The sequence below is a fragment of the Epinephelus fuscoguttatus genome, linkage group LG7, assembly GCF_011397635.1.
Source record: "Epinephelus fuscoguttatus linkage group LG7, E.fuscoguttatus.final_Chr_v1".
Classification (NCBI taxonomy): Eukaryota; Metazoa; Chordata; class Actinopteri; order Perciformes; family Serranidae; genus Epinephelus; species Epinephelus fuscoguttatus.
In genome coordinates, this window is record NC_064758.1 from 11394165 (window position 1) to 11420362 (window position 26198).

Consider the following 26198-nt stretch of genomic DNA (forward strand, 5'->3'; position numbering starts at 1 on the left):
CGTCCTTGATTATGCATGACTTAAAGCCTTAATAACATTTAAACAGGTGAGTTAAATCAATATTCACACTGTGTACAGTTGACCTTAAGGTTGAAATTAGCTATAGAGAAAAATATTTTTTGCAACAGGCTGTCAAACATGTTTATTTCAGCTATGAAGTTGGACATTTTAACATGGGGCTCCATGGGGGTCAACTTGCTCTTGGAGCCAGCCTCAAGTGGCCATTCAAGGAACTACAGTATTCGGCACTTTCGTGTTGGCTTCATTTTTGAGCCCAGGATGTTGCGGCTTGGTCCCTCTCTTTCCCCTGCCTTAACTGTCTCCATCTGTCTGTCTGTCTGTCTCTGTCATTCACTGTTAAAAGAAATAAAAAACAGAAATGCCAAAGCTACTTCTCGCTTTCTCCAGTTTGGACTCTCTGGCTGTCTTTTCCCCCAGAGCTCATCACTGTTAAGACAGTCCATAGCTAAGAGTTAAACTCATTGCAAAATGTGGTGAAATGTTTCTTTGCACCCTGCCATCTAATCCACTAATGACTCCAAAATCAATTGATTATGCAGCAAAACTTTGCTAAATGCTGGTAAGACCAGGCATTTGTGCTGCATGGCACTGTTACATACATTCCCTTTATCCCTGGGCTGTACAGCATTTTTCAAGGTGTGTAGAAACGATGTTCTTGATATCAACTATCACTTCTTTTCTTACTGTCATGCATGTTTGCAGCATAAAATCCTCTAAGACAAGCAATCTTCAGCCGTTAATTGCATTTAATGAAGAACTGATTACTTCTTTAAATCAAGTTATTGAATTAAATGCTAGTTAAAAGAAAACTGACAAATTAAAGCTAATAAGACAGCTTAATTTTTCAGTTTCTATCTTGCGTCTGTCAATGTTCCCACTTTGTCTTTTTCTGTCTCTTCTTTCTACACCTTGTTAAGTCTCCTCATTTTTATTTCTTTGTCCAGAGTACTTCCCTCACACATGCTGTTCTTATTTTCTCCTGTCTTTCAGGCAGTATGGAGTGTGTTTGCATGGCACACGAGCCTGTTTGTCAGCATGCTTTCACACACCTGCGCATACACGTGCTTTTGTGAACATATGTGTACGGTGGTCACCTTCAGTGCTTCATAACTACTTGAAAATAACATAATGATCTGTGGTGAGATGGCGTGAGGCGTGATTTTCAGTGCCAGCACAAACACAGGCGCAATGGATGCAGATGGATTTATAGACGGGTGGGTGAATGGAGAGAGGCAGGTTTAAAGCAAAGATTTTCAAAGAGGTGTAATTTGAAGGTTGTGGCTTGCTGACTGAATGTTAGTGTATTACAGATCAGATGTGCTGAAAATGTTGCATTCTCTCACAGCACTGGTTTAAATCAGCCATTCTAACACTGATCTCCACTGTATACATTTACCACTGGTGTGTATGCATGCACAAGAAATCCATTTGCTTTCCTCCTGATTCACACTCTGTTTCATTCATTCCACAATGAATGTGTTCTCCATTGTGTGCCATGTTAATGTCAAGGCTCAGTCCCTCTGCTGTGTATTTACCATATTTCATTCATGCAATTTGAAGGTCAAAGGAAGCTTCTTTTACATTTGACCTCGACCTTGACAGAAATAAGTATCAATGTGATGTGTGTGCTTGTAAACACTGATTTTTATGATAGTGATCTCTCATCCGTCCATTACCTACCATCCTAAATAGCCTGTGGAGGATTAAACATTTGTCTGAGAGCTCTTCTTTTTCATTAACATTGAATAAGACCCAACAGGAATATGTTTCGCCATTAAGCCAACTGGTTCCAACAAAGGACCCAAAAATATATTTTTTAATTCACCAGGGTTGATGACCACTGAACTTGCTGGATTTAATCACACTAGCAATCCTACAAAATATAATTTATCAGAACTGATCTGAGCATAGCGCACACTCCAACAGCAGCAGCTAGCTGCAGTGTGAGCGTGGTGTGTTTGACAGAGTTGGCAGATCAGCATCCTGAGATGCCACCCAAATGTTTGCCACCTTATTCACATTATGCATAACGACTGAAGTATTCTGTTAGTACTGGTATCATAATTTTTTAAACGATACCCAGCCCTAGAGAGGCTATTGTTCAAAGAAAACTTTTAAATGTTAATACAGGATGGGCTCTCATCTCAAACTTAACTTGCTACACCTTGTGGGGGCCTCAGCAGCCCTCCTATTAGAAACCACTGTTGTACAATATCACATTGCAGCACAATAAAAGTATATTTTCACTAAAATTTAAATGAATTTAATAATTTGAAAAACTCAGCATACTACTGTAGACTTGACCAGTCTCCTAATTTATTGTGAGAATATGTAGCAGAACACAGTGTTTAATCCCCTTCTGTGTGTGTGTGTGTGTGTGTGTGTGTGTGTGTGTGTGCGCCCTCTTGCAGGCTCAGCAGCTACAGAAGAAAGATGCACAGCTGAAAGCGTTGGATGCCTTCTACAAGGAGCAGCTGGCACAGCTGGAGAAGAGGGTACAGCATTTACACACGCACACACACACACACACACACACACGCTTACAAACACTTCATTAGAGGCTTTCAAAGACTCCCAAAGTTGCACATACTGTACACACAGAACTACAGATGATACACACTTGCTTGAATTTCTACAGACTTTACTGACTTTTACAGAGTTAACTTTGCCATACACGAACACACAGACACGCACACACACACACACACACATATATATTCATATGTATATTTATGCATCATCTGTAGCTGCTTATCCTATGCAGGGTCATGGGGGGGTGGAGCCTATCCCAGCTGACATTGGGCGAGAGACTGGGTACACCCTGGACAGGTCGCCAGACTATCGCAGGACTGACATAGAGGCAGACAACCATTCACTCTCACATTTACACCTACGGGCAATTTAGAGTTATTACTTATTCTAACCTGCATGTCTTCGGACTGTGGGAGGAAGCAGGAGAACCCAGAGAAAATCCACGCTGAGGGGTGATCATGCAAACTCCACACAGGACCCCAGCTAGCCTGAGCCCTCTTGCTGTGAGGTCACAGTGCCAACCACTGTACCCCCTTGCACCCCCAAACAAACTATTGCACTGTTGTACAATCATACAATGCAGGCAGAGACATTTCAGTTTTCTACGAAAAACGCAAATGTGCCTGAATTATCCACACAATTGGTGCGTGTTCACTCAGCCGCTGCACTGTGACAGACAGTGAGTGGACATAAATGGCCTGTGTTGTAACTCTTTGTGGGAATTTTGCAACATTGATGGCATGAGCTGTCTGACTCTTGTCCAACTCACCTGCTGAAGAACACAGCTCTAACACCCAATAGTATACTGAGTGACAGTGACACATTAACATGGTGGGTGGTTATCAAGCTTTCATGCCCTGTTCTGTTCTTTATGCACTTCTGCTGAAACCTTTTCAAATTAGACACTTGTTTGTATTATTACCTTTGTGTTAAAGCAATACTATCCTCAGGGTTTTACTCACTGTTTTTGTACCATGCCAACGCTGTGGCACCAAACCATATACTTGCATATTTGAATATACAAACATGTCTAAAGCAAATGTAAACTAGCTGCCACAGCTGAATAGATGGCCAGTAGAGTGCACACAAAAATCTGTAAGAAAAGCTGCACAAGGTGTGTCTGTAAATGTGATTCAAAGGGGAACAGAGATTTTTGCCAGCCTGAGCATCTCCACAGAGCCCTTACAAGCTCCTTCATCCCCTTTCATCTGTCTGTCTGACATTTACCAGACAGAAAGGTGTAGAAACTGTTGGTCTCCAGTTAACTCTGAGCCTCACCAGGCGCCACACAAGACGGACCTTTACACGGGATCTCTGGGAGAAACACTCCTCTAGTTCTCAGATGGAGGAGACCTTTACAGGACGTAATGTGTAAAATCTGAGTATTTATGCTCTGTTTACCATGGCTAATTGAAGCGCGTCCTGCAAAGGGAGTGGTGGAAGCAGATGGAGTCACACGGGGGAAACCATAACATTGGAGTGTCATCGCTGCAGTGTTGGAGTTCCCCCCCTGTGATTTATCCATTTGTAGCTGAGGGGAGACTTCACACTCAGTCACTCACTCAGCCTTTAATTTATTCGCTTTTCTATTAATTTACATTCTGTCAAATTATTTATTTATTTCTGATTACTGATGGGAAAATGAGAGCGAGAACATTTCAAACTAAGTTTGGAATAAGTCGTGTGCGTATGTGCATGTCAGTAGAGGTTAAGTTAGTGTCTGCCATAAGCTACCATAAGCTGATAGAGTTCTTGGTAGCCACTGACTCGAGCAATAGGCTTTTTTTTCTGTTTGGTTAAATCTGAAGTTGGGCTTTTTCAAACTATGTCCAATCCTGTCCTCCTAAAGAGAAGATGTCTTCTTTCTTTCTTTCTTTCTTTCTTTCTTTCTTTCTTTCTTTCTTTCTTTCTTTCTTTCACACACACACACACACACACACACACACACACACACACACACACAGGCTTACATCTCCATAACACTAAAAAAATTGTATTCTAATTATGCAAACAGCCTAAATAAACATTTATTACCTCAATGCAGTCTTTACACATATTTGAAACACACATACACACACAGGTCTTGGTGTCAGATGCCTGGCTATTTGTGTTAGTCTCATTAGTAACAGGTTGGGTTTGCAGAGGGAGTAGAAGACTGGCAGGCTGGCATACGGGTGGCACAAGCTGTGTTTGCTGTTGGGCTTAGGATGTTTGTAGACAGACCTCTATGTATGTGTGTGGGATGGAGAGACAGGCAGCGAGAGAGGGAAAGAGATGTGTGTTTTGCCTGCATACTGTATATTCAGGTGCATGGGTACTGTATATGCAAATGGGAGAAGTTATGTGTCTATCTGCAGGATCAGTGTGTTTGCAGACTGCACCAGAAGCGACATAATGCCTCGGTTTTAATCTGTTTAACTGCTCAAAATGTTCTTAATGCTCATGGTTTAGTTGTCTCCAACTGCTCAGCTGAACTGAACCATGATGAGTTGAATCAAACTGAGCTCGGCGTATGTTAATGTTATGTCGCCCTTTGCATTAACATACGTGCTGGTTTGTGTATGAAGTAAAAACAATACGATAAATTTGACCATATGCGCTGGGAGGAAGAAAGGTTTGCAGCTTTGGGTGCGGTGTAATACCTGAGAAACAATCTGGATATTAACAATAAAGCTGGATAGAACAACACAATCTGTTTTTAGTGGAAAGAGTGTTCAAAACAAAAGTATTAAATTATATTGTGATATTCTTGATGATATGATAAAATACTGGAAAATATTTTACTATTCATTTCAAGAACATACATTTGCAACAAATTCAGTGTTAGATATTTTTTAGGGCATTTTTTGCCTTTAATTGATAGGATAGTGAAGTGTGAAGGGGGGGAGAGAGAGGGAGAGACATGCAGCAAAGGGCCACGGGCTGGATTCGAACCCGGGCCGCTGCGGCAACAGCCTTGTGCATGGGGCGCCTGCTCTACCACTAAGCCACCAAGTGTAACAGTTTGCCTTCAAATATTCAATGACATCTAAACAAAAATGTTCGTAAACAACAACAGTAACCCAGAGTAAGATTCAAATTCTGTATAAAATATAAATAATACAACAAAATTAAATCAACCACATCTAAACAATTGTCAGATACAAAAAATGTACCCTTGAATCTGTATATAGGCTACCACATAAATGATTTATTAGAAAGTTACTACATAGGCTGACTTATTAACCGTCCTCAAAATTATTATGTATGACTATTGCACATTCATACACATTAAGTTTTTTGTTGAGCTTCACACAGGTTTACATTATGATGACATGCCTATGACAAAATGACCTGGAGAAGCCAATTCCTGCGAGCGCTCGGCAAAAGAGGCATGGGAGAGACGTTGTGCTGCTTCCAGAGGAGCTGCTGACAGAGTTTACTCTGAGCAGCAGGTTGTTAAAAGGGTTGGAAAAGTCAGGAGCTATTCTTCAGTCAGAACAACCAGGCTTTAGGACGCCACTAGATCCACACACTGATGTCACTCCTCTTTTTGGAACTTAAATTTTTTACCATGAAGCCGGTAGCAATTTCTCTGTCAGCCATGCTTTTTGTCAACTAGTCTGAATATTACAATTATCACAATATTATTATTATTTTTTTATCATATTAAAAATTATACTAGTAATATCATGAACAAAATTATATGGCACACCCTTATTGTTGATTGATTTTAAGAAGGTAAGACACTATTTCATTTTTTAAATAAAGAAATATATATATATATAGAAATGATTTTGTCAAATACAGAATGATGTAGGTAGTGTTCAGTCTCATTACACATCATTTTAAAGGTAACTTTAAACATTTACGCCTCGTTTCCACTTGCCTTGTCTTACAGAGACAAGGCAAGTGCCTTGGAAGTCCATTCATTCTGATGGAAATTTCCCTGAAATCTGATGTGCCTGCAAAACTCCTACCCACCGTAATAGTTCAGTCTGGAGTTTGCCTCGAGTACGTAAAAAATTGAACTTTTGCGGTGGATTTTCAAGAGACAGTATGACAGTGTGCTAGCTTAGCTAAAAGGCTGCTAACTGGTTAACATGCTATTTAATTCAATTCAGTTGCCTGTGTTGTTGTCAAGTGAGTTTGTATGATTAAAAAGAACTTGTTTGCCTAGTTTTAACACATTGTGAATCTGAGTAATGTTATTCTGCTAAAATATGGTTATACATTATATAGAGTCAGATTGTCATTATGATTCATTCAGCTGTTCATACGTCTTTAATTAAATATCTAACAAAACATGCCACGTACCTGGCAGGTCCTGTTTTTGTCCCGGTAATGTTCCAAGCGTATATTCCAAACTACTGGATGGCAAAAAATGGACAAAATTAGCCTCCCCCATGGCTACAGGTAGTTTCTATCAGGTTTCTATCCATCCCTAAAGAAATGCACTTCCTTGCGTTGGACACTAGAGGCAGCATCTGTATATTAATGGATCTGCAGAAGCAAGGTGTTACTCTGTTGTACTGTATCTTTCTACCCTGCCCTTGATGAGTAGAGCTAGGGCTGGGTGATATGGAGAAAATCAAATATTACAATATTTTTCATATATACCTCAATATTAATACTATGACAATACTATAGGGTTAACTATTGGTGCTTTTGCAATATATTTACACAGTGACATTTTGATAAATAATCATCAGTAATGTGAATATAATGACTAAGTGGGTAAAGGCAAATAACATTACTGTCATACAGAGTTTATAACCAGGAAAAGACAGTACTTACAATATTACAGTATTCAAACTCTAAGACAATATTTAGTCTCATCACAGTATTGTTATAATATTGATATATTGCCCAGCCCTAAGTGGAGTATCTGGATATTATGCTGTACTTTTTTGTGTTTTTGAATTGAGAAAACATGAACACAGAATGACATAGAAAACCTGAAACGCCATGCCCGGTGCTGTTCAATTGCTCTTTTCTACTCTTTTGACAATCCAGATGTCTGCTTGTCGGATAATCTGTCTCCGCCCTTCCATTTCTTACAAAATGCCAATGCAGGAAAAGCAGTCCAAATATTTATTTGATATGGCATATGTTTTTTTTAGTTTCACATGCACTTTATAAAATCTGCCCAGTCTTCCTTTGTCTTTTTTTTGTCTTTCCATCACTACCTGTCTTGCTCTCTCAGTCTCTCACACACACACTCCCGTCATAGTAAAGCATAGTTTGAAGCTGGTGGATATAGAGCGCACAGAAGGAGATAATAATCCTCCTCCAAGTCTGACAGGTTGCTTGACACGCTGTCAGCAGGGGCCTCCTCGTAGTGCACCAGAAATATCTGCACACACACACACACACACACACACACACACACACACACACTGCTTTACTCCAAATAATGCCAATGGCAGTACCTTTTTTTCCCTGGCCAAACAGTGAGGCAGAGGACTTATTTAAGATGGCATGCACGCTCACACACATACATAACATATTCCCACACACTGACAACATACTGTATGTGTGTGTGTGTATGTGAGTGTGTGCTCCTGACACAACTGAGCCCGGTTGGCCTTCTGATCAGAACTCAAGTTTTTCTTTTTAAATGCTGTATTTAAAAACTCCACTTTTCTGCTGTGTTGCACTTTCTTATGGAAATGAATACACCCTGGGCCCTATGTAGACCGAGTCAAAGTTTAACGCTTTCATCCTGTGAAAAGCTATCTGCTCAATATGCTGCAGCGAGGGCTTCGAATCTGCTTATTAGTTTAGCTTGTTAGCAATATTTCCACTGAGGCTGCACCCATCTGGAGATGAAGATATGAGTTTCATAATAAGTTAACATTACTAAACATTGCAGAGTTGTAGCTCCCATTCCAGTTGCCTCATTATTTTTGCCTGAGCAACAAAAAAAGTGGTAAACACTCAGTGAGATCCAACCAGCTATATTTAATTCAACTTAATTAAACTTCAAAAGGTGTGGGACTAAGTGTTGTTGAAATACTTTTAATTTGCCTCCAACATGTATTACTTGTGGGCTGTAAAATGCATGTTTTATTTAAGCAACAGCGTCATACCTAACAACGTCCCTTAGCTGTTTCTAAATCACTGTAAACAATGGCCTCAAGTGGATTGTTGTTTTTTGTGAAATGGTTACTACATATAACCAAAATCTTTTCATAAAGTAAACAAACAGCAACAAAATATGCAATAATTTATTGATAACAAATCATCCTCGACCAAGCAATGTAGTTCGTCAGTGACTTTTAGCAGAATGGTTGCCAAGCAACACACAGACGCAGTGGAAAGTGCTGGCTGCTGTACAAGTCCGTAGCAACATGGAGCCAAAGAAGTTCTCTCCCATGGGCTCTTGTATACCTGATCCCTATAACAGATATCTGCATATGTATGCATTATCTGTAGGCAACGGGACAAGATTTTGGTATCAGTGTGATATTGTTTCTGTTTGTAGTCTGTTTTTAAAATTTATCTGCATTTCTATGCAGATATCTGCTTATAGAGATCAGCCGAAATGACTGGCACACAAAAGAAGAAGTCTTGTATCGGATATGTGCTGGCCACATCAGAAATCATGAAATATTGGCCTTTGCCCTGAGAGGCTTATCGGCGTCAGACTGACAGCCAATGGGTTTCAAGACTGTAGTACGGCTAATGTTAGTCGAAAGGAAACAAACTCATCACATTGCTGTTACATTATAACTACATATTTATCTACCATCGGCAACTATGATGCTCACTTGTTACTTGCCAGCAATATAACTTTTGTTACAGTGTAGCCTGGTTGCTTGCTGAATAACCAAGATTCACTGTAGTAAAAACGATATCTCTGGCAATTGACAGCATAGCTAGAGGAAAGTGAGTGTAATGGGCGAAAGCAAAAGTTACATCAGTAACTTACCATAGATAGTTGGTGTATTTTGTCTGCTTTGGATGGAGATAGAAAACCAGTGGATTGGGTGGAGGCAACAGGACACAGTAGGTTATCTAACTGCTCAAACATGAATCCCAGTAGGCTCTCTTACTTTGTTTGGCGGCATCTTTGTGGTTTTTTTGTGTAATAATGGAATGACAGCATTGCGTACATTACCTTTGACTGTTCTCATCCTGGCAGATGATAAATGATTCAGGATTCAGTCGGCGGTTGCTCTGTTAAGCTCTGAGTTCCCACATGATAATAGGTGACGAATTTGATCAGTAATACTGAAATTGTATCTTACAACAGCTTCAATTGCAGCTTAGCCAATCATACTCAAGGAGTGGAACTGTCCGTTATATAGGTTGTATTTAACATGTATTATAACTTTTAAAAGCTTTGAGAAGTCTTAGGTGGGTATAACCACATCTGGACAGATCACATACTGGAGTAATTTGGCTGCCATGCACTAAGAAAGTACTTCAAATACTTACCTTAAAATTGATTTGAAAATCAAACTTATGATGGTAACTTTAATTTACAATGTAAGAACAATGTTCTTTAGATAGGTAATAAACATAACTTAGCTCAAAAAGATATTGAACCTGCACTTTTCCAGTGGTTGATGTTTGGTAACTTGTTCAACAAGCCAAGGTGTAACACAGCTTTGACAGAGACGCCATAAGCTAGAAAGCTAACATAATTTGCAGGTCAAAGTCTGTGATTTATTTATTTATTTATTTTTCTTGTGTTACAGGCTGCTGTCTGAACAATGAGGACGATTATTTCTGTTAGCTTTATCCAGATACAACTTTCTTGTTGAGAGTTAGATGAGAAAATGGATCCCAGTCTTGTATATGTATGCTAACTATGAAGCCAGAGCCAGGAGACAGATAGCTTAGCACAAAACTGGAAGAAAGGGAAAATGGCTAGTCTGGTTCTGTCCAAAGGTCAAAACATCTGCAAGTGTAAAACCGCAGATTTAGTAACTGAAGTCTTGTTGTCACCGTGCAGAGATTCCAAAGATACGCTACATAACCCATGGGAAGTTGTCATTTTTATACTCTATGTATGCTGTAGGGTCCCAGCTAATGTTAGTCAGAACGATTAGCTGAGTAGATGTTCCATTAGGGACTTCTGCGACCCCTCAATGGCTTTAGTGCAGGAGAAGAATATCCAGTTAGACAAACACACCAAAGAATAATGCCTAAGTAGATGGATGTACATACATTTAAGCAAACAGGAGAATATGACACACAAACCTATCACTCAAAGCTCACACAGATAACACACAGGTCCATATAGAGCCCAGGGTCAATAGCATGACACCATAGACTGTATCTTTTGTGTTGTTCTGTGAACGCCGCTGCCACTTTCAGGTCAGACCAAAAGGTTAGATGAGGTGGGAGTATGTGTGGGCTTAAAGACTGCTCCTTTTACAGGTTGATCAAAGAGTACCCTGTGTATGTGCATGTGTGTGTGAGAGATTTTTGCCACCCACTTGTTGTAATATCTGCAAAAAAAAAATGTATTTGTGCTGCTTTGTCAATGTTGCAAGTGTGTCTTTTCTTATCTTGCAGTTGCTACATGTGTGTTTATGGCAGTCAGGATAGAGCAATCTTATCAATGCTCTCCTCTGGCCAATTGTAGTCTGTGTGAGAGGCACTACATCCTGATCTACAGTTTGCAACTTGTGTGTCCAGTTCAGTATTACCTTTAACAAAATTACATTGTTTTAATGAGCCAATAGCAATAAAAATAAACTGTAAAAATAAATCCACCTAATTACTTTGGAGCTTGCAATCAACTCCAAGCACCTAATTTAAGAAATGTAATCCCATAGTCACAAGGTAGTTGTAAACATGTGTAGACAGCTGGGGGAGAATGGCTGCAATCATCATCAGTAGGAAAGCAGAAATCTGTTTGGCTATTGATGGCTGATGACTGTTAAGTACAGCTGTTGCCACCTTTTCACAGCTAACAAGCTTCTTGACACTGTGCACATCGGCTGTGTTTTCCCTGGCTCTATGCAATTTTGCAAGTTTCTTTGGCCGTCTTAAAAAATAATGAACAGTAGTTTCTCCATCATAGAGATTTGCATCATTATTCTATTTTTTCCCAAAAGTTTTTGCTTTGCTTTTATTCCTAACCCTGGTCCAAAAACCAATCCATTATCTGAAATACTGACCACATGGAGCACTGCTACCATTGTTGCCTGAGTATTCAGATTGAAAGCACAAGGACATACAGAGCCTTTGTGCAGCAGTGATATTGGGAACGCTTATTCTGGCTGAATACGAGAAAGCAGGAATACTGAGCAAGTTTGACCGAAAGAGTGAGAAATGTCTGTGGAGAGTGAGTGAACATAATCATCAAGTAGAAAATAAGGAAGTGGCAATTAAGAGGCTGCAGTTGGTCGAATAGGTCAGTGACTTAGGTCTAGCTGCACCAAATACTGACAGTCTGTTGATCCATGTTGTTTTGAATGCTGTAGATTTTGTCCTTTAACTACTTGAGATATTTCAACCTTGATCTGCTTGCTCATTGCAGACTGGCATAGAGTAGAACATCTATGCAGCATGGAAGGAAAGTTGGAAGATTTGAACAGTTGTAGGACCAGAGGGTTGTGGCTTTCACTGAGAAAGCTGACTGCCCAAATGCAGTGTGACAAAAGGCTACAGTACAATCTCTTGAGACCCCTCACCACTAGACAAAAACCCACTAACACCCACTAAAATCTGGCTTTTGTATTTAATAGAAAAAGTAACAATCAGCATTCACTCCCTGGACAAATGACTCTGCGGTAGTCATGGGTATTTATCGGCTCCAGCTCTGATTAGCTCTGATCGGCAGTGATGGAAAAATGATACCCGGGGAGGACATGCTAATTTTCTTCCCTTTATCTGTGTGATGCAATGATTGGCTGCCTACGGTCTGTCCCTGTTTAAGCAGCCCTTGAACATTGTTCAAATTTAAGTCAGCAATAAGTCTGAGAGAGAGACTGAAAAAGTATCAGATATAAAAAGAAGTAACCACCATAACATTTTTCACTGGCCTTCATGCTGCTTTCTACTGTTTACTAACCTGATATCGAGCGTGACACCCAAGAAAAACTAGAGCACTCGGGGAGCGCAAACCTCCACCAAGCAGCTCGGATTTCCCGCCATTTTATTATTTTATCCACCTCGCTTCAACCGATCACCAACAAAATTTCATCATCTGTTCCTTGTCCCGTTATCAACCTTTCCCGAAAATTTCATCAAAATCCGTTCAGAACTTTTTGAGTTATTTTGCAGACAAACAGACCAACGCCAGCGAAAACATAACCTCCTTGGCAGAGGTAAAAAAGAAAAAAAGATGTACTTATTTCTAGGGATGGGCAGCACAAGCAAAAACACTATTCGAAAATCGTGGCAACTACTAGACAATTTTTCGAATAATCGCCACGCACACAGAGATCCATTCATCGTTAAATGCCCGAACATACTCAGGTGGAACGTACGTGGAACGGATTCCATGGAGGTCCGGACGGACTCAAAGCGGACGTCCGCAAGCCCTGTGCGCGCAAAGCTCCGTGCACCAGTGACTGCTCGGCATATATTTTTCACATCGCAGGGATTTTTCATGGACGTTTTTACAGGAAACTACAACGCGGAAGCGTGCTCGACTATGAAAGCCCAAATGACTGTGGACATTCCTCACGGAGTAGTAGTCTCTGCGTGTTTCTCCTGTTTGTATAAGAGCATCAAACTAGCTGGTAGCCCATCTCACACCGCTGTGGCAATCCTATACTGCCCTCGTGTGGTTAGGAGCTGAATTGCATGTCATGGAAATAAGACGGTGAATAGTAATAGTCACATTAAAAAATCGATTTTTCAAAAATAAAACGACTATTCGAAAATTCGAAAATCGTGACCCATCCTTACTTATTTCGAGCTGTATATACTGCTTTGGTCTACTGGCAATGAGAAAGCAGTCCATGACCTATTCTTCATGGGTTTTCCCACTTTTAAAAAACCCACATACACATGCTAGTTTTGGTGGAAAAGGGGTATTACAGAAGATATTCTTTAGGATTTCACAGAGTTCTCCAAATGAAAGTAATCAAAAAAGCATGTAATGGAGGAGGGGCCAAGCCACTTAAATTTTGTACACAAGGCACAAATCTGAATGTAACCTACAATTCGAAGGTGATGTTTTGCCAGTACCCAACAGTGATGATGTGATGACTGACTGCAGGTTTGTACAAGGATTCTAGAATTAAGGACTGTTTGTCTAGCCTGCTTCCAGACATGTAATGCTATAGGGATATGTTTTGGTTGCATCCATAGAAAGACAATTTCTAATTTGTCCCTAATTTGACAGAATGTAATGGTTTTTACCATTTTTTGAAACATGTTTCTTAGAATTAATTTTGATCCCTTCTAACACTTAGATATCTGAAAACAGTCACTAGATCTGTCTTTTCACTCCTGATGAAATGTCAATATTAGTAGAAGATCATTAATATACTGTATAGACTAAATAATAGGGGGGCTAACACTGACCCTTGAGGTACACCACTTGATGTTGCTGGACAGAGCATGATTTATTTTAAAACTGCATGCTATTAGATAAATATGAAGACAGTATTTTAGATGAAAATAAATAATTTAAGAGAGTTCAGAAAGAAAAAACATCATGATTAACTGTATGAAATGCTTAATACAAATTGAAAAATATAGCACCAATGACTCTTTCTCTGTGAAGTGGCTAGTCTTAATCCAAGCTCCATGAGATGTAAACAAAATTGCTTGTGTTAAGATAAATTGTCAGTGGTTCCATTACACCTTTGATAGCAACCTTTGAAAGTACTGGCAAGGGGCTTATGGTCTATATTTTTTGGCTTCATAGCAGTTGTTAGATTAAAAAAAAATACATGAGTGCCAATAGCATATTTGTCTAGTGACAAGTTAATTAAATGAGCCATGGGAGATTTTTGTGTTTTTTTTTTAATAAGCATGATGTTAAGTTGGAAGGTATCCTTATATTTAGAGCTTCTTAAGGAACAATGATGACTTTTCTCACTTGTGTCCCACTGGTCGTAACCAGATCAAAAACCTGACCTGTAGCATCTATAGGAATGATATCCAGTTCCCTTTTTATAAAGTTTTTACCAAACTCCTGAACGGACTCAAGAAAACAAGGACTATAACAATAATGTTTTTAATAATTTCCCCCGTACTTTGAGCTGAATATCTCCAAAAAGAACTGGGCCTCTTCTTGTAAGATTATAAATTTATTTCCAGATTAATTTACAGTTGCCTTTGGCCTCATTATATGGAGATAGAAACAAGAGCTTATCTCAGTTCTTGAATAACTTTGCATTCTATGTCTTTTAGATTGAATTGCTTCCTTAATGCAGAGTCTCTAATCCTCATCAGTGTCCACAGATTTTCATTAAACCATTTATTTAGGGTACTTTCTGGACCCTTACAGTAAATCTCTCCCTCACAGAATTAATTCTACAAGTAAATTCTTTAGATTCTCTCAAATCACAACTTGGATATAAATCAGTTTATCTCACCACTGGTCACTACAAGTTATTCAGCACCTGACAAACGATTAGAATTTAGACTTCTCAAACTGAGGGTAGTTGTAATGTGGGTTGCGGTGCCGCCAGGGGTTGGGGATAATTGTTGTGTATTAGTGTATGTTTCCCATGTTAAACAAAAAACTTCTCAAGTGAGATACTGAGGAAGATGATTAAGGGGGAAAGAAGACAATGGAATGGTGGAAGGTAGAACTCAACCACCTAATAAAGCTACCATATTTTTTCTGTAATGTTTGATTTTTTTATTTATTTATTTATTTATTTATTTTTTTTAAATGTTTGAGGAGTTCTGGGGCTTTTGTTTCCCACATAAGACTGATACTTATGTACATACGTAAAGCAGTTCTGGAATGTATGGACAATCAGGGAACAAGACACCAAAAGTCCATGAACCTGCTCATATCCAGAAAAAAAAACATTAATAATGACAGAGGTAATGCAGATGCTATGATACTAGTATAAGAGTATTAAAGATGTGCCCATACCTCCATGAATTTACAGATTTTACTGTATACTCTCAACATTTCCACTCCTTCAGTCTCAGTGTTGGTCAATCTCCCTGATATATCTCAATGGCATTTTTGGCAAGATGTTCATTGGTACACCTGAGCCTAGCTGTCCGTTAGTCACTCACTCTGCAGCAGGACACAGCACTTCAAATTCAAAGTCAATGCTGGAAATTCACAGTATTTCAAAATATCATGTGTTTTTCTACAAACTTGACACATGAGTGACTTGCGGCCCATTCAGAATGGACCCATGACCCACTTTTAGACCGTGATCCACCAGTTGGGGACCACTGGTATAAGCAATGTGTAGGAACAAAAACCATGCTTTTCCGCACATACTGGTATTTATAAATATAAGATGTTAAAAGTACTTTATACCATGTATACACAGAGATTTGTAGACAGACCTTAGGGTGACATGAAAAAGTGGGGATAGAAAAATAAAGTAAGATGAAATCTAAATAAGAAAAGTATTGTTAATATGTCACTGATTGTGTGATCTGTAAAGTGCCCATTAAAGCCAGAAAAATACATTTAATGTGGATTAATTAGTTTCATTAGTTAAGATATTGTTTTGTTGTCAGAGTAAGTGTTAATGATGCACTTGATTTGTTTCCATAACAGTGCTATGAACTTAATTATTGTTCCTTTCTGACCTATAATAATGGTGAATGAGATATCACTGGTACAGGTAGATGTGCTGGATTAATGATAGAGTTGTTAATCGCCACAGATGTGCGTTAGGGTTACTCACAATGATAGCTGCTCTGGCATTATTGTAGAGCCTTGCCTATGCAATACAAAGGGTAAAATAAAACTGCTTTCTTGCATCTGTTTTTTGTTTTTTTTTCTCTGACAGGTCAAATGAGTGGTAGCGCAGGCTTATATATTAATATGCTAATGTGTAATTAAGGGCATGTCTATGTTCATTTACAGTAGATTTTTGTGCACATGCAGTCAGTTTCACAGTAAATGAGATTTATAAATCCTAAACATGTGTAAACACACAAAAAAAACATGCGTGCATACATATTTCTGACTCCGTGCATACTTTAGAGTTGAAGCTGCTTTTTATGCACCATATGGGTAATCAAGGTAAAGTTTCATAGTGAGAAAACACAAAGGAGGTTCCACTGAGATGCACTGTCAAATGTCTGAGGCTTTATTCCCTCTTTCAGTTCTTCCTCCTTCCTTTCCTTATGCTTAGAAGGAGTGTTTAAGGCATAGTGCTCTATTTTTGTGGTGGCGCAACTACCGGCACAAACAGTGCTTTGATTGTTGGTATTTTCCTGATCTTGACGTTGGCTTAGGCTGATTGTGCAATATTTTGGTGCCACAGGTTTTAGGAGAGGCACAAACAGGTGGGAGGTTCATTTAAATAAGGCAAAGAGAGTTTTTAGTATTTTTGTGGAAAAGATGTTGCTCTGAGAATGAATGTCTCAGAACCACGTCTGTCACTGCAGCAAAATCAATCTGCTGCCACTTGTGTGATATTCTTAACAACATGAAACTTGTAATAAATGTAGAGAAGTAACACCGTAATACTTACAATGTAAATAAACAAATTTAATTGTGTTTATTTTAATTAAAAACCTTCCAAGCAGTAGATTTGTTTAAATCAGGATCAGAAAATAACTTAATCAGGAACATTGGTATAGCGGTCTGCATTTATCTGTTATCTACAGATCCACAGCTGCGTTGTACTGTATGAAAAGTTTCTCTTTCAGTGTATTTAATCTCTGCAGCCATCTGAAGGCGGCAACACAGATATGTCGATAAATCTGCAGCCTCTCATTGGAGATGTGCCACACCAGAGTGCAGTGCCATTACGCTCCGCCGTCTTCTGTGTTTACCTCGGCTAAATCACATGCAAATGACACCAGGCAGCTACAAAATAACCACACACACCTCTACACACTTGATGGATCTCTTATAACTCTGCAGTCAGTTTATGCAAGAGACAACGTATTACCAGAGCTCATGAATCCTCTGTGTCACAGCCAACTTTCCAACTTTTTAAATAATTTCAGCGGTTCATGTTTTATTCTTGAAATGCATTATGGAGCAAATTCTGCTCTGACACATTTAAAGATACACTGTAACTGTTTGCAAGGTGAAATACAACAGGATAGCGTCAGATTGATGCGATGATAGAAACATATTTACCCAATTTATTATTTGCCGTACGATCATTGTACTAATTAACTGTAAAAACCCACACCATCTGCGTCTCAGCTTCAGATATATGGTGTAGTGTGTTCGCATCGTGGCATTCTGCACCATCCAGAAAACATGATTTCCGAGAGAAGCTGATTCTTCATTTATTGAGCTACTGTCTTTGTCTGTCACTGTGACTGGCACAGTTAATGAAATCAGAGTAAGGAGAACAGTGGACTGACTAGCATGTTTATTAATTACACCCTCGTATCTGTATTCACCCGACCCTTTAGCACTTTATGCTGCTGCACCTAGGTGAAAACCAAAACCAAAATAGGAGGTGCTCTTGAAGACGCCCAAGACCTGCCACTATGTGCACCTGCATAATTAAAATGTCAATGCTCTTTTCAAAATTTCATTAATTTCTTTGTCCTCAGTGAACAAGTGCAACTATTTTCTTCATACCCACTGCCAGGAATAAGACTGAATGATGATGTGACTAAATGAATTCACAACGGTTGCCATCTGTTTTTTATTATCAACACCACAGTCAGAAAACATTGTGGTTTAAAGTTTGCTGTGGCATCTGATACAACTTTGCTTTAGGGTTGGGCCAGTGTAAAAAATTTCAAGTTGTTTTGTTATTAAGCAAAACACTGGACAAGACTGGTATACCAAATTTTACCAGGTGTTGCATTTGACTCAGCAGCTGCTCCTGAGTGAAACATAATGACACCATGCCCCAACAGAAAACAAGCTTCTGACTATCGCAAAACTTCAGAGCTCTCTGCACACTGAATCCCTTAAATACACAGTTATGTTAAGTCATGTAAACAAGCCTTGTGGATATAAGCTGTGTGCTCGAGATCAGACTGGAGAGGTAATTACTTGAAAGATAGTTAATCAGCCTAGTTTTTATCTTCCTACACTTCCTACACATTGTTAAACAGAAAACACGCATTGTATTTTGTGGTATTTACTGGAAATGACATACAACATAGCTAACAGCAAGTAGCCCAGGTTTTAAGCAATGATCAGAAACTTTGAGCTCCCTGGCAATCTCCCTCCAGCCAGTATCGTATAGATAATTCCTCATTTCAACTTCTTGATTGCCATTCTTTGTTCATTGTTGCCCTTTCAAAACAGGGCGTCTGATAGACGTCCAAGTAGAAACTGCGGACCCCATCACTCAAGGCCAGTTAGAACGCCTCTTTAGTCGTCTTCAGATCCAAAATGTTGTCACATTGGTATAGTTTTAGTTTTCTTGAGAGACCAGCTCTTTCATTTCTCCTCTCTCCACCCCAAAAAACACATGAACTTTCTAGTAAACAAATGCAACATGGATCGCTCTTTCACCCTCCCACCTCTACTGAAATTTGATTTCCTTCAAGTTGGCAACGTCGACAGTTGATTGCACACAGCCTGTCAGACACTAGTGGCTTTGTTAGTCCATTTATAAACATGTTATATTAATCACATTGTCATATTGCCTATTACAAATGCAATAAAAGTTGGATGTAGTGCAGTGATGCTGTCGGTGCAGGTTGCTGATATAGGCTACTTTTTAACATTCCAGAACATGTTATATTGACGAATGCCGGTTCAGCTGGTTTGCTTTTGTACTTTTCCACCAAATTAGCTCTGGTTCTTAAACTGGTTCTGTTCAGGATTCTTGGAACCTTGTTGCTATTTAAGGAATCAGCCCATATTTCCACCAGATTTGAGTGGAACCATTGTAGTCAAGGATGTATCATCAGCAGAGTGAAATGCATAGCGAAAGTAAAACAGTGCTAGTAGCAAGATTGTGGATCTCGTTCATTACCTGCGAGATTTTGTTCTGTTATTATAGATAACTATTTTTACCCAAACACCAACAATTTACAAACTATACATGATAAGGCATGAAAGATTATAACGTATTATTATTATTGTACTATTACTGTGCTCAAAATTAAGTGCACTGACAGAAAAAGAACCTGGTCCATGTTGGTGGAGAAGGGGTATGAACGGAAGACTTCAAATGTTTTTCCAGTCTTTTGTTTCAAATACATTCAGTTTTAAAATGCACTGAATGAGTAATATATCGTACATCTGTCACATAACAACTCTTTTGTATCTTGCATACCTTCCTCGATATAGAGTACACATGCACACGCTTAATACACAGTTCAATCCAATCCTAAGTACAGTAGTCAGGGCAAACACAAATCTCTCTCCCGTCTCTCTATTTTCTTGCCTCTTACCCTCATGCCTTCTGCTGCTTCTTCTTTATTCTTCTCTTACCTCCCTTCCAGCTTCCCCTCTCTTTTCTCCCCCTGTTATCCTTCTCTCTCCAGCTGGTACAGTTTGCTGGTTAAATATTTGGGAGTGGGGGGTAGGTACTGAGTGCTGGAGGGCCTAAGCTTCGAGGATCAGCAGAGGAAAGGCTGCAGTTGTTGTGGATTAGCTGCTTGTTTTATCATAATACCACTGCCTGCTTGCTTGGGGTTTGGCACACACTGGGCAAGCTGCAAAGTCAGAAATCAGGATTTCTTAAAAAATGTATGAGTAATGTACCTCGTTACTGCTGAGCTTTAGTTTTGCTAGAAGACGCTGGAATCACAAAGCCTTCCTTTGGATGAAAATACTCCACAACTTTTCCTTCATACTGTAAGTTTTGGTGTACAATGACGTTATTGAATTTTGGCCCGGAGTCTCCTGTGTGGATTGTCTCACAGTAAAGATAATGTTCAGTTTTTGTTTTTTTTTTAAAGAATTTACAGGTGGAATTCTGGGTTGCAGCTTTGAACTCACAAAGGGGTTTCTACTTTTAAGTCTGGAAGGCACCAAGTGGAAAATAGAAAGACAAGGTAGAAAGGGAAGCTGCTACACAGGAGGGAAAGAGAAATGTGAAAAAAATGTAGTACAGTAAAGAAAGTATTTGCTCATACGTGAGGATATTCTAAAGAGTAAACTGATGGCATATGAGTTCAGGAAAGAAGGTCTGTTTGATTTGATAGGAGAGACAGAAGGGTAGGATTACTTTAAATTTGTGAGGGGTTCAGTATGTTCACAAGGCAGGATAAAGTCTCCATTAAAGATGTGCTGTTTAAAAATATGAATTACAATACAGTTTTACAGGAAGTTAAAGGAGTAGTTTGACATTTTGGGAAATGTATGTACTTGCTTTGATAGTTAGATCAGGGATCAATTCCACTCTTATGCCTGTCCGTCACCTGTCCCATATCAATAATGCATATATTTCCTTTGACCTGTTGTGCTGTTTATCAGTGTAGATTGTTTTAGTGTGAGTTGCCGAGTGTTGGAGATACTGGCTGTAGAGATGTCTGCCTTGTCTTAATATAATGGAACTAGATGGCACTCGGCTTTTGTGGTGCACAAATTGCCAAAGAAAGCAGTTGAAAAACTCAACAGCAGTGTGTCTTTCCAGAAACTGTGACCCAGCTACTCGAGATAATCCGAGCAGTTTCATGGAGGAACTATTTTCTTTCTACCGAATAGCACCTGCCAGTTGTATCACCGTGTAGAGGAAAGTGTGCAGTTCTAAAATGCTCTCATGCCTCTCTGAATGATCACTGAGAAAACCTTTTTTCTTTTACTCTCAGTCAACCAGGAAAAGCCTTAAATTTTGGGTTGTCAGACAGTAACTCGTTTTTTTTAAACTTATTGCATCTCAGGTGTTACGTTTCTGGGTGCAAAACTGGACAAAGAGAGATACGGTATGAAGCTGCTGCACAAAATCTGATTGTGATTGTGCTGTGAACTTACAAAACTGTGAATGTTACCAAAAAAAATCCTCCAAAAGCCTCTGTCACTTTAGGACCAAACTATTCAGACATAAAGAAGACACACACTAATGCCTACATTGAAAACCAATTAATATTTAAAAGGATCAATTAATGCTTTCTATTTATGTCTGCCTGTGTTGTTGTTTAGAATTTGGAAAGATACGAACAAAGCAAGGAGGAATTCCACCAAGCTGCCTCCAAGACGGAAGCAAACGTGAGGTAAGAGACATGCACAACAAACACACACACTCACAAACTAATTTGCGGTTCTAAAAGTGAGGAGATAATATTCCCTGGAGCCTCTGACACACATGCACACCTACTCACACGTGTACATGAGCATGCACATAACAGACTATTAAGCTGCAGTAGATAGTGATCTGTTCTTTTCCTCATTTTTTTTAACCAGTTAAATGCATGCATTCTCTAGAGCACACCTGACTAATGTGATAACTGTTTTAATTGGCTGCTTTAATTAAGCCGAATTTAACAATACCCTATTTCCCCATCCTCGCTTCTCACTGTGGACTTGTAATGAGCCACAGCCAGGGAAAAGGTAGCTAATTATTGCCACTGCAGTCTGTAAAACACCCAGGCCTTGACTTGCTGTTACACCAGTAACAGGGCTTCTCCAATAACAACAGTCACGCAAGTCTATTTATGGATGAGGACAAATTAACATAAACACTTGTTTATGTATGTCCTTCAGTGTGTCCTTATCCCTAACGGCAGGTTTTAGTTTGTGGCCAGCATATTGTTAGGGAAGTTTATCTGTGTTTTTCTTATGTTGGCATGAACCCATTTCAATTTCAAATGAAAACACAGAAGCACATAATATAGTTATTCCTGAAACTAGAGTTTGATCGATTTCCATTTTTGCAAGTAGCTCCAGTGTACAGCTTAAACCGGTTAGATTTTTTGCAAACTGACTAGGCTGGAACTAGTCTGACAAACTGGTGTGGAAACCCAGGTATTTAACCTCTGAGGAGGCCTTCACAAGGCCACTGATGTCATTGGTGCGTTAGTGCTCCAAGGTGTGTCAGCAATGGTCGTTGAAACTCCTGCTGCAACGGTGGTCATTGGAGTCAGTGGAGTCACAGGAACATTGTTTTTAGAGTTTAAATCTCCTGGGCAAAGATCAAAGGACAGCATTAAAGGTGGTGTCGCAGACCTCCTCCTCTGTTGAGAGATGGTTTTTCCAGTTTCACATAAATGGATTCTTTTACTCCTCTTTCAAACCATCTGTCTTCCCTGTCCAAAATTTGCACGTTGCTGTCTTCAAAGGAGTGTGCTTTCTCCTTGAGGTGTAAATAGACAGCTGAGTCTTGCCCTGACGAGTTAGCCCTTCTGTGTTGGGCCATGCGTTTGTTTAGTGGTTGTTTTGTGTCACCAATGTACAAGTCTGGGCATTCCTCACTGCATTGGACAGCGTCCACCAGGTTGCTCTTCTGGATGTGTGGTGTACAATAGTGATGCGCGGGTCGGGGTTTTTTCCAACCCATGGGTCCCGCATTTATGAAATAATTTGACCCGCTACATCCCGCCCGCAAAACCGCATCTATTTTCACAACCCGCCCCACCCCACCCCCGCCGCTATTAACGTGACGCTACCCGTCTTGTGGCTCTCATGCTTGTATAGCTTATCATAGGAAATGGACTTCATGTAGCCAATGCTGCTGTTGTCTGCTGCACTAACAACCTGACACAAATTGTCCCAGACATGAGATTTAGCAGCTTGGCTTTCTTTTCTTTTAACTCTGTACTCTCCCGACTGTAATCTTTCCCTCACTTCTTCTTCCACCCTCACTGTTTCATTGATTCTGGTTTGTTGTGGCCGCTGCTTGGCGCTTTTGTGACGTCAGGTCGCAGGTTACGTTATGTAACATGCATTTACCTAACCTACAACAGTGTTGTTAACAAGTAGGCTATATCCGACATATCTTTAATGACCCACCCCAATAAAGTGAACATTTCTTGACCCGACCCGACTCGACCAGCGGGTAACCCGCAAGACCCGCAGGTTACGGGTAGGCCCGCGAATCACTAGTGTATGGTCTTTTGGATGTACCAGTCTTTGTCTGAGTGTGTTGCTGGGTTTGAAATACACAGGCATGCGGTGTTTGTTCAAGATTGTTTGTTTAGCTAATGTGTTTTTTGGGGTGACGAGACGAGACATGGCAGAGTTGGTTTTGCAAGGAAACTTAAAGTGTGCCAGTATGGCAGCATTTTAGATTTAAAGCCAAAAAAAGAGGCATCCTGATTGGCTGTGAGTGACATGGTGCATCGTTTTGAGCTGTGATTTTGTTAGACGCCCTGTTTTATTGGTCATTGTTCACTGCAAAGCACAGCAATGGACAAGGAATGGCTGATTGATAAAGCTGGAGTGAGAAATTGTTTATATGATACCTCTTTATTTCACAACAGAAACTAAAATAAGGTGGCAGCTGGCTGAAAACTATTTCTGGTAAATGACCAACACTATAACAACCTACTGGATGTTGTATACATTTCCAGTAAATAACATAATATAAAACATGTGTTTTCTGTTTAAAAAGTCCAATCTCAGGAAGATAGCAGGTAGGCTGTTCACCCATCAACGGTTGTCAGGTCTCCATTCTGATCTCGAGTTCAAGGTTCAATTTATTGTCATTCAAACATGTCAGAGAACATTAGGGAATGAAATTTGTTACCCAGGTTCAGCGGGATACGGAATAGATAACATTTAATGTAGATAAAAAAGATTAAATAACCTAAAAGCCTGTATGAATACAACACAGTTAAAAAAAACAATCAGCATATTGAAGTGCGTAACAGTGCATCAGTGGTATAAAGTGCAGAGGACAGACTGATAGCTGCATGGTTTGTTAACATGACATAACAGAAGGGCATATTTAATGGATTCAGTGAGGACAGAGAGTGACGCGGGCAGGCGCTCATTTGCTCTTAGGACACAGTGTCATTAAGTTCCACTCTGGAGCTGCTGCTTAGGGTGCCTCAGTGCGACACCTAGTGATAAAATTTGGTCCAGTTTGGTGTTGAGCTTCATATTAAACTGGTCTGAAAGTTTTTACATCGGCCCTAACCCTAACTGATACAGTGCCTTGTAAAGGTCTGTTACTGTTTACAGACAGATTTCTTGGTTTAGCTTTGTATCTTTATCTCATTCAATACACCAAGCTTATCTGTCAGGGTTGGAACTTGGCTTTACTGGTAAATGCAGAGCCCCAACAGTTCAGTACAATGCCAACATTACTACCCATGCTATGCTGATCTGCCTGTCAATCTTGCATCCTGTTTACCCACATTCCTAAAGAAAAACACAAAATACTTGATCTCCATCATCAAATAAAGTGGTTCAGATAATCTGCCTAAACTGTTGGCTTGTTTACAACCTCATCTTATCATCTGTTTGTGTTTCTTGGCTCGTCAGACTTCTCTGTAGCGATGTCACCATGTTCCCTGATCTCAGCAATTACTTTGTTGAGTGCAGTGTTTATATAGCCAGTTGAAGTGTTGGCCAAAACTGCAAAACCAAAATCCCAGTTGTGAATTACCAGAATTATTCTTAAAAAAAAACATTGTGTATGAGAAAGTTAGTCTCGCTGACAATCTGCCAGAAGAAAATGTTTGCATTCTACATTTCTGCAAATCACAGGTGTGTTACATTTGTTTCATACATTACATATGTATCATATCAACATATCTAAAGTGACGTAGTATATGAGCTGACTGTCACTGGGAGGAAGAGGGGATGGTGGATGGGGTTTCACCAAGCTAAGATGCCTGCCAAGCTGCAGACCACTGTTTGAGACAGCAAAATTAGTTGCTCTTAAAGGCGCTGTATGTAAGAATGTGGCCAAAACGGTTACTGCATTCAAATTCAAAATACTGCTGCGAGTCGTGTCCGCCCCCCCTCCCCTACAGATTCGAGGTTGCTGGACAGCGGCACGCTGGATCCTGATTTGTTTGCCCATGGGCGGCTGCCGTGGCAGGGCCGCGTCGCCGCGTCCTTGACCTTCGGTTTTCCAGCGGACCGTTTGAGCAAGTCCGACTTCTCTGCTGCTAACACTGCTGCCGGGATACAGCTGAGGAGGAGCCGGCTGCTAATGCTATGTACCGGGACACTGCTAACTCTGCTGCCGGGATACAGCTGAGGAGGAGCCGGCTGCTAATGCTATGTACCAGGACACTGTTAATGTTGCTGCCGGGATACAGCTGAGGAGGAGCAGCCGGGCTACAATGTATGATCAAAAATGACTAACAGTTGAAAGTATTCGAAATGTCCATCCCTGTCCAGCTATGATGCTAGTTAGCCAACTTTGGCTAAAGCTTACCTGTCGAGGAGAAGAGTAGCCACTTTGACATCCGATTTCATATTCTTCTCCGCTTTCAACCGTCTCCACCGTTCAAAAGCATCTCCTATATAGACCATTGCATTCATTGTAGCTCAGTCGTAACTGTAACTGATGCTGAGACTCTACTGACTGCGTGGCTGGTAGACGGCGGTGGGTGGCACAACAGGCCAAAACACAAATTCAAAACATAAACATGATTTGCGGACTGTAAAAATGTTTTTTAAATGCAAATATTCTGGCTGCACTGTTGTTGTTGGTGAGATCAGTATGTTATATTAACATTATTCCTTAGTCTCTGTGACATATTAGGAGGAT

The 26198-nt window shown here is 39.9% G+C and overlaps 1 protein-coding gene across 2 annotated transcripts in view; it reads left to right on the plus strand.

Moving 5' to 3' along the window:
- Positions 1–26198, plus strand: part of chchd6a (coiled-coil-helix-coiled-coil-helix domain containing 6a) — a 108456-nt gene that overhangs the window by 30933 nt on the left and 51325 nt on the right. For both annotated transcript variants that reach the window (XM_049580769.1, XM_049580770.1), the window contains 2 exons: positions 2433–2516; positions 21677–21747. In XM_049580769.1, coding sequence (XP_049436726.1) covers positions 2433–2516; positions 21677–21747 — 155 coding nt within the window. The remainder of the gene's footprint in view (positions 1–2432; positions 2517–21676; positions 21748–26198) is intronic.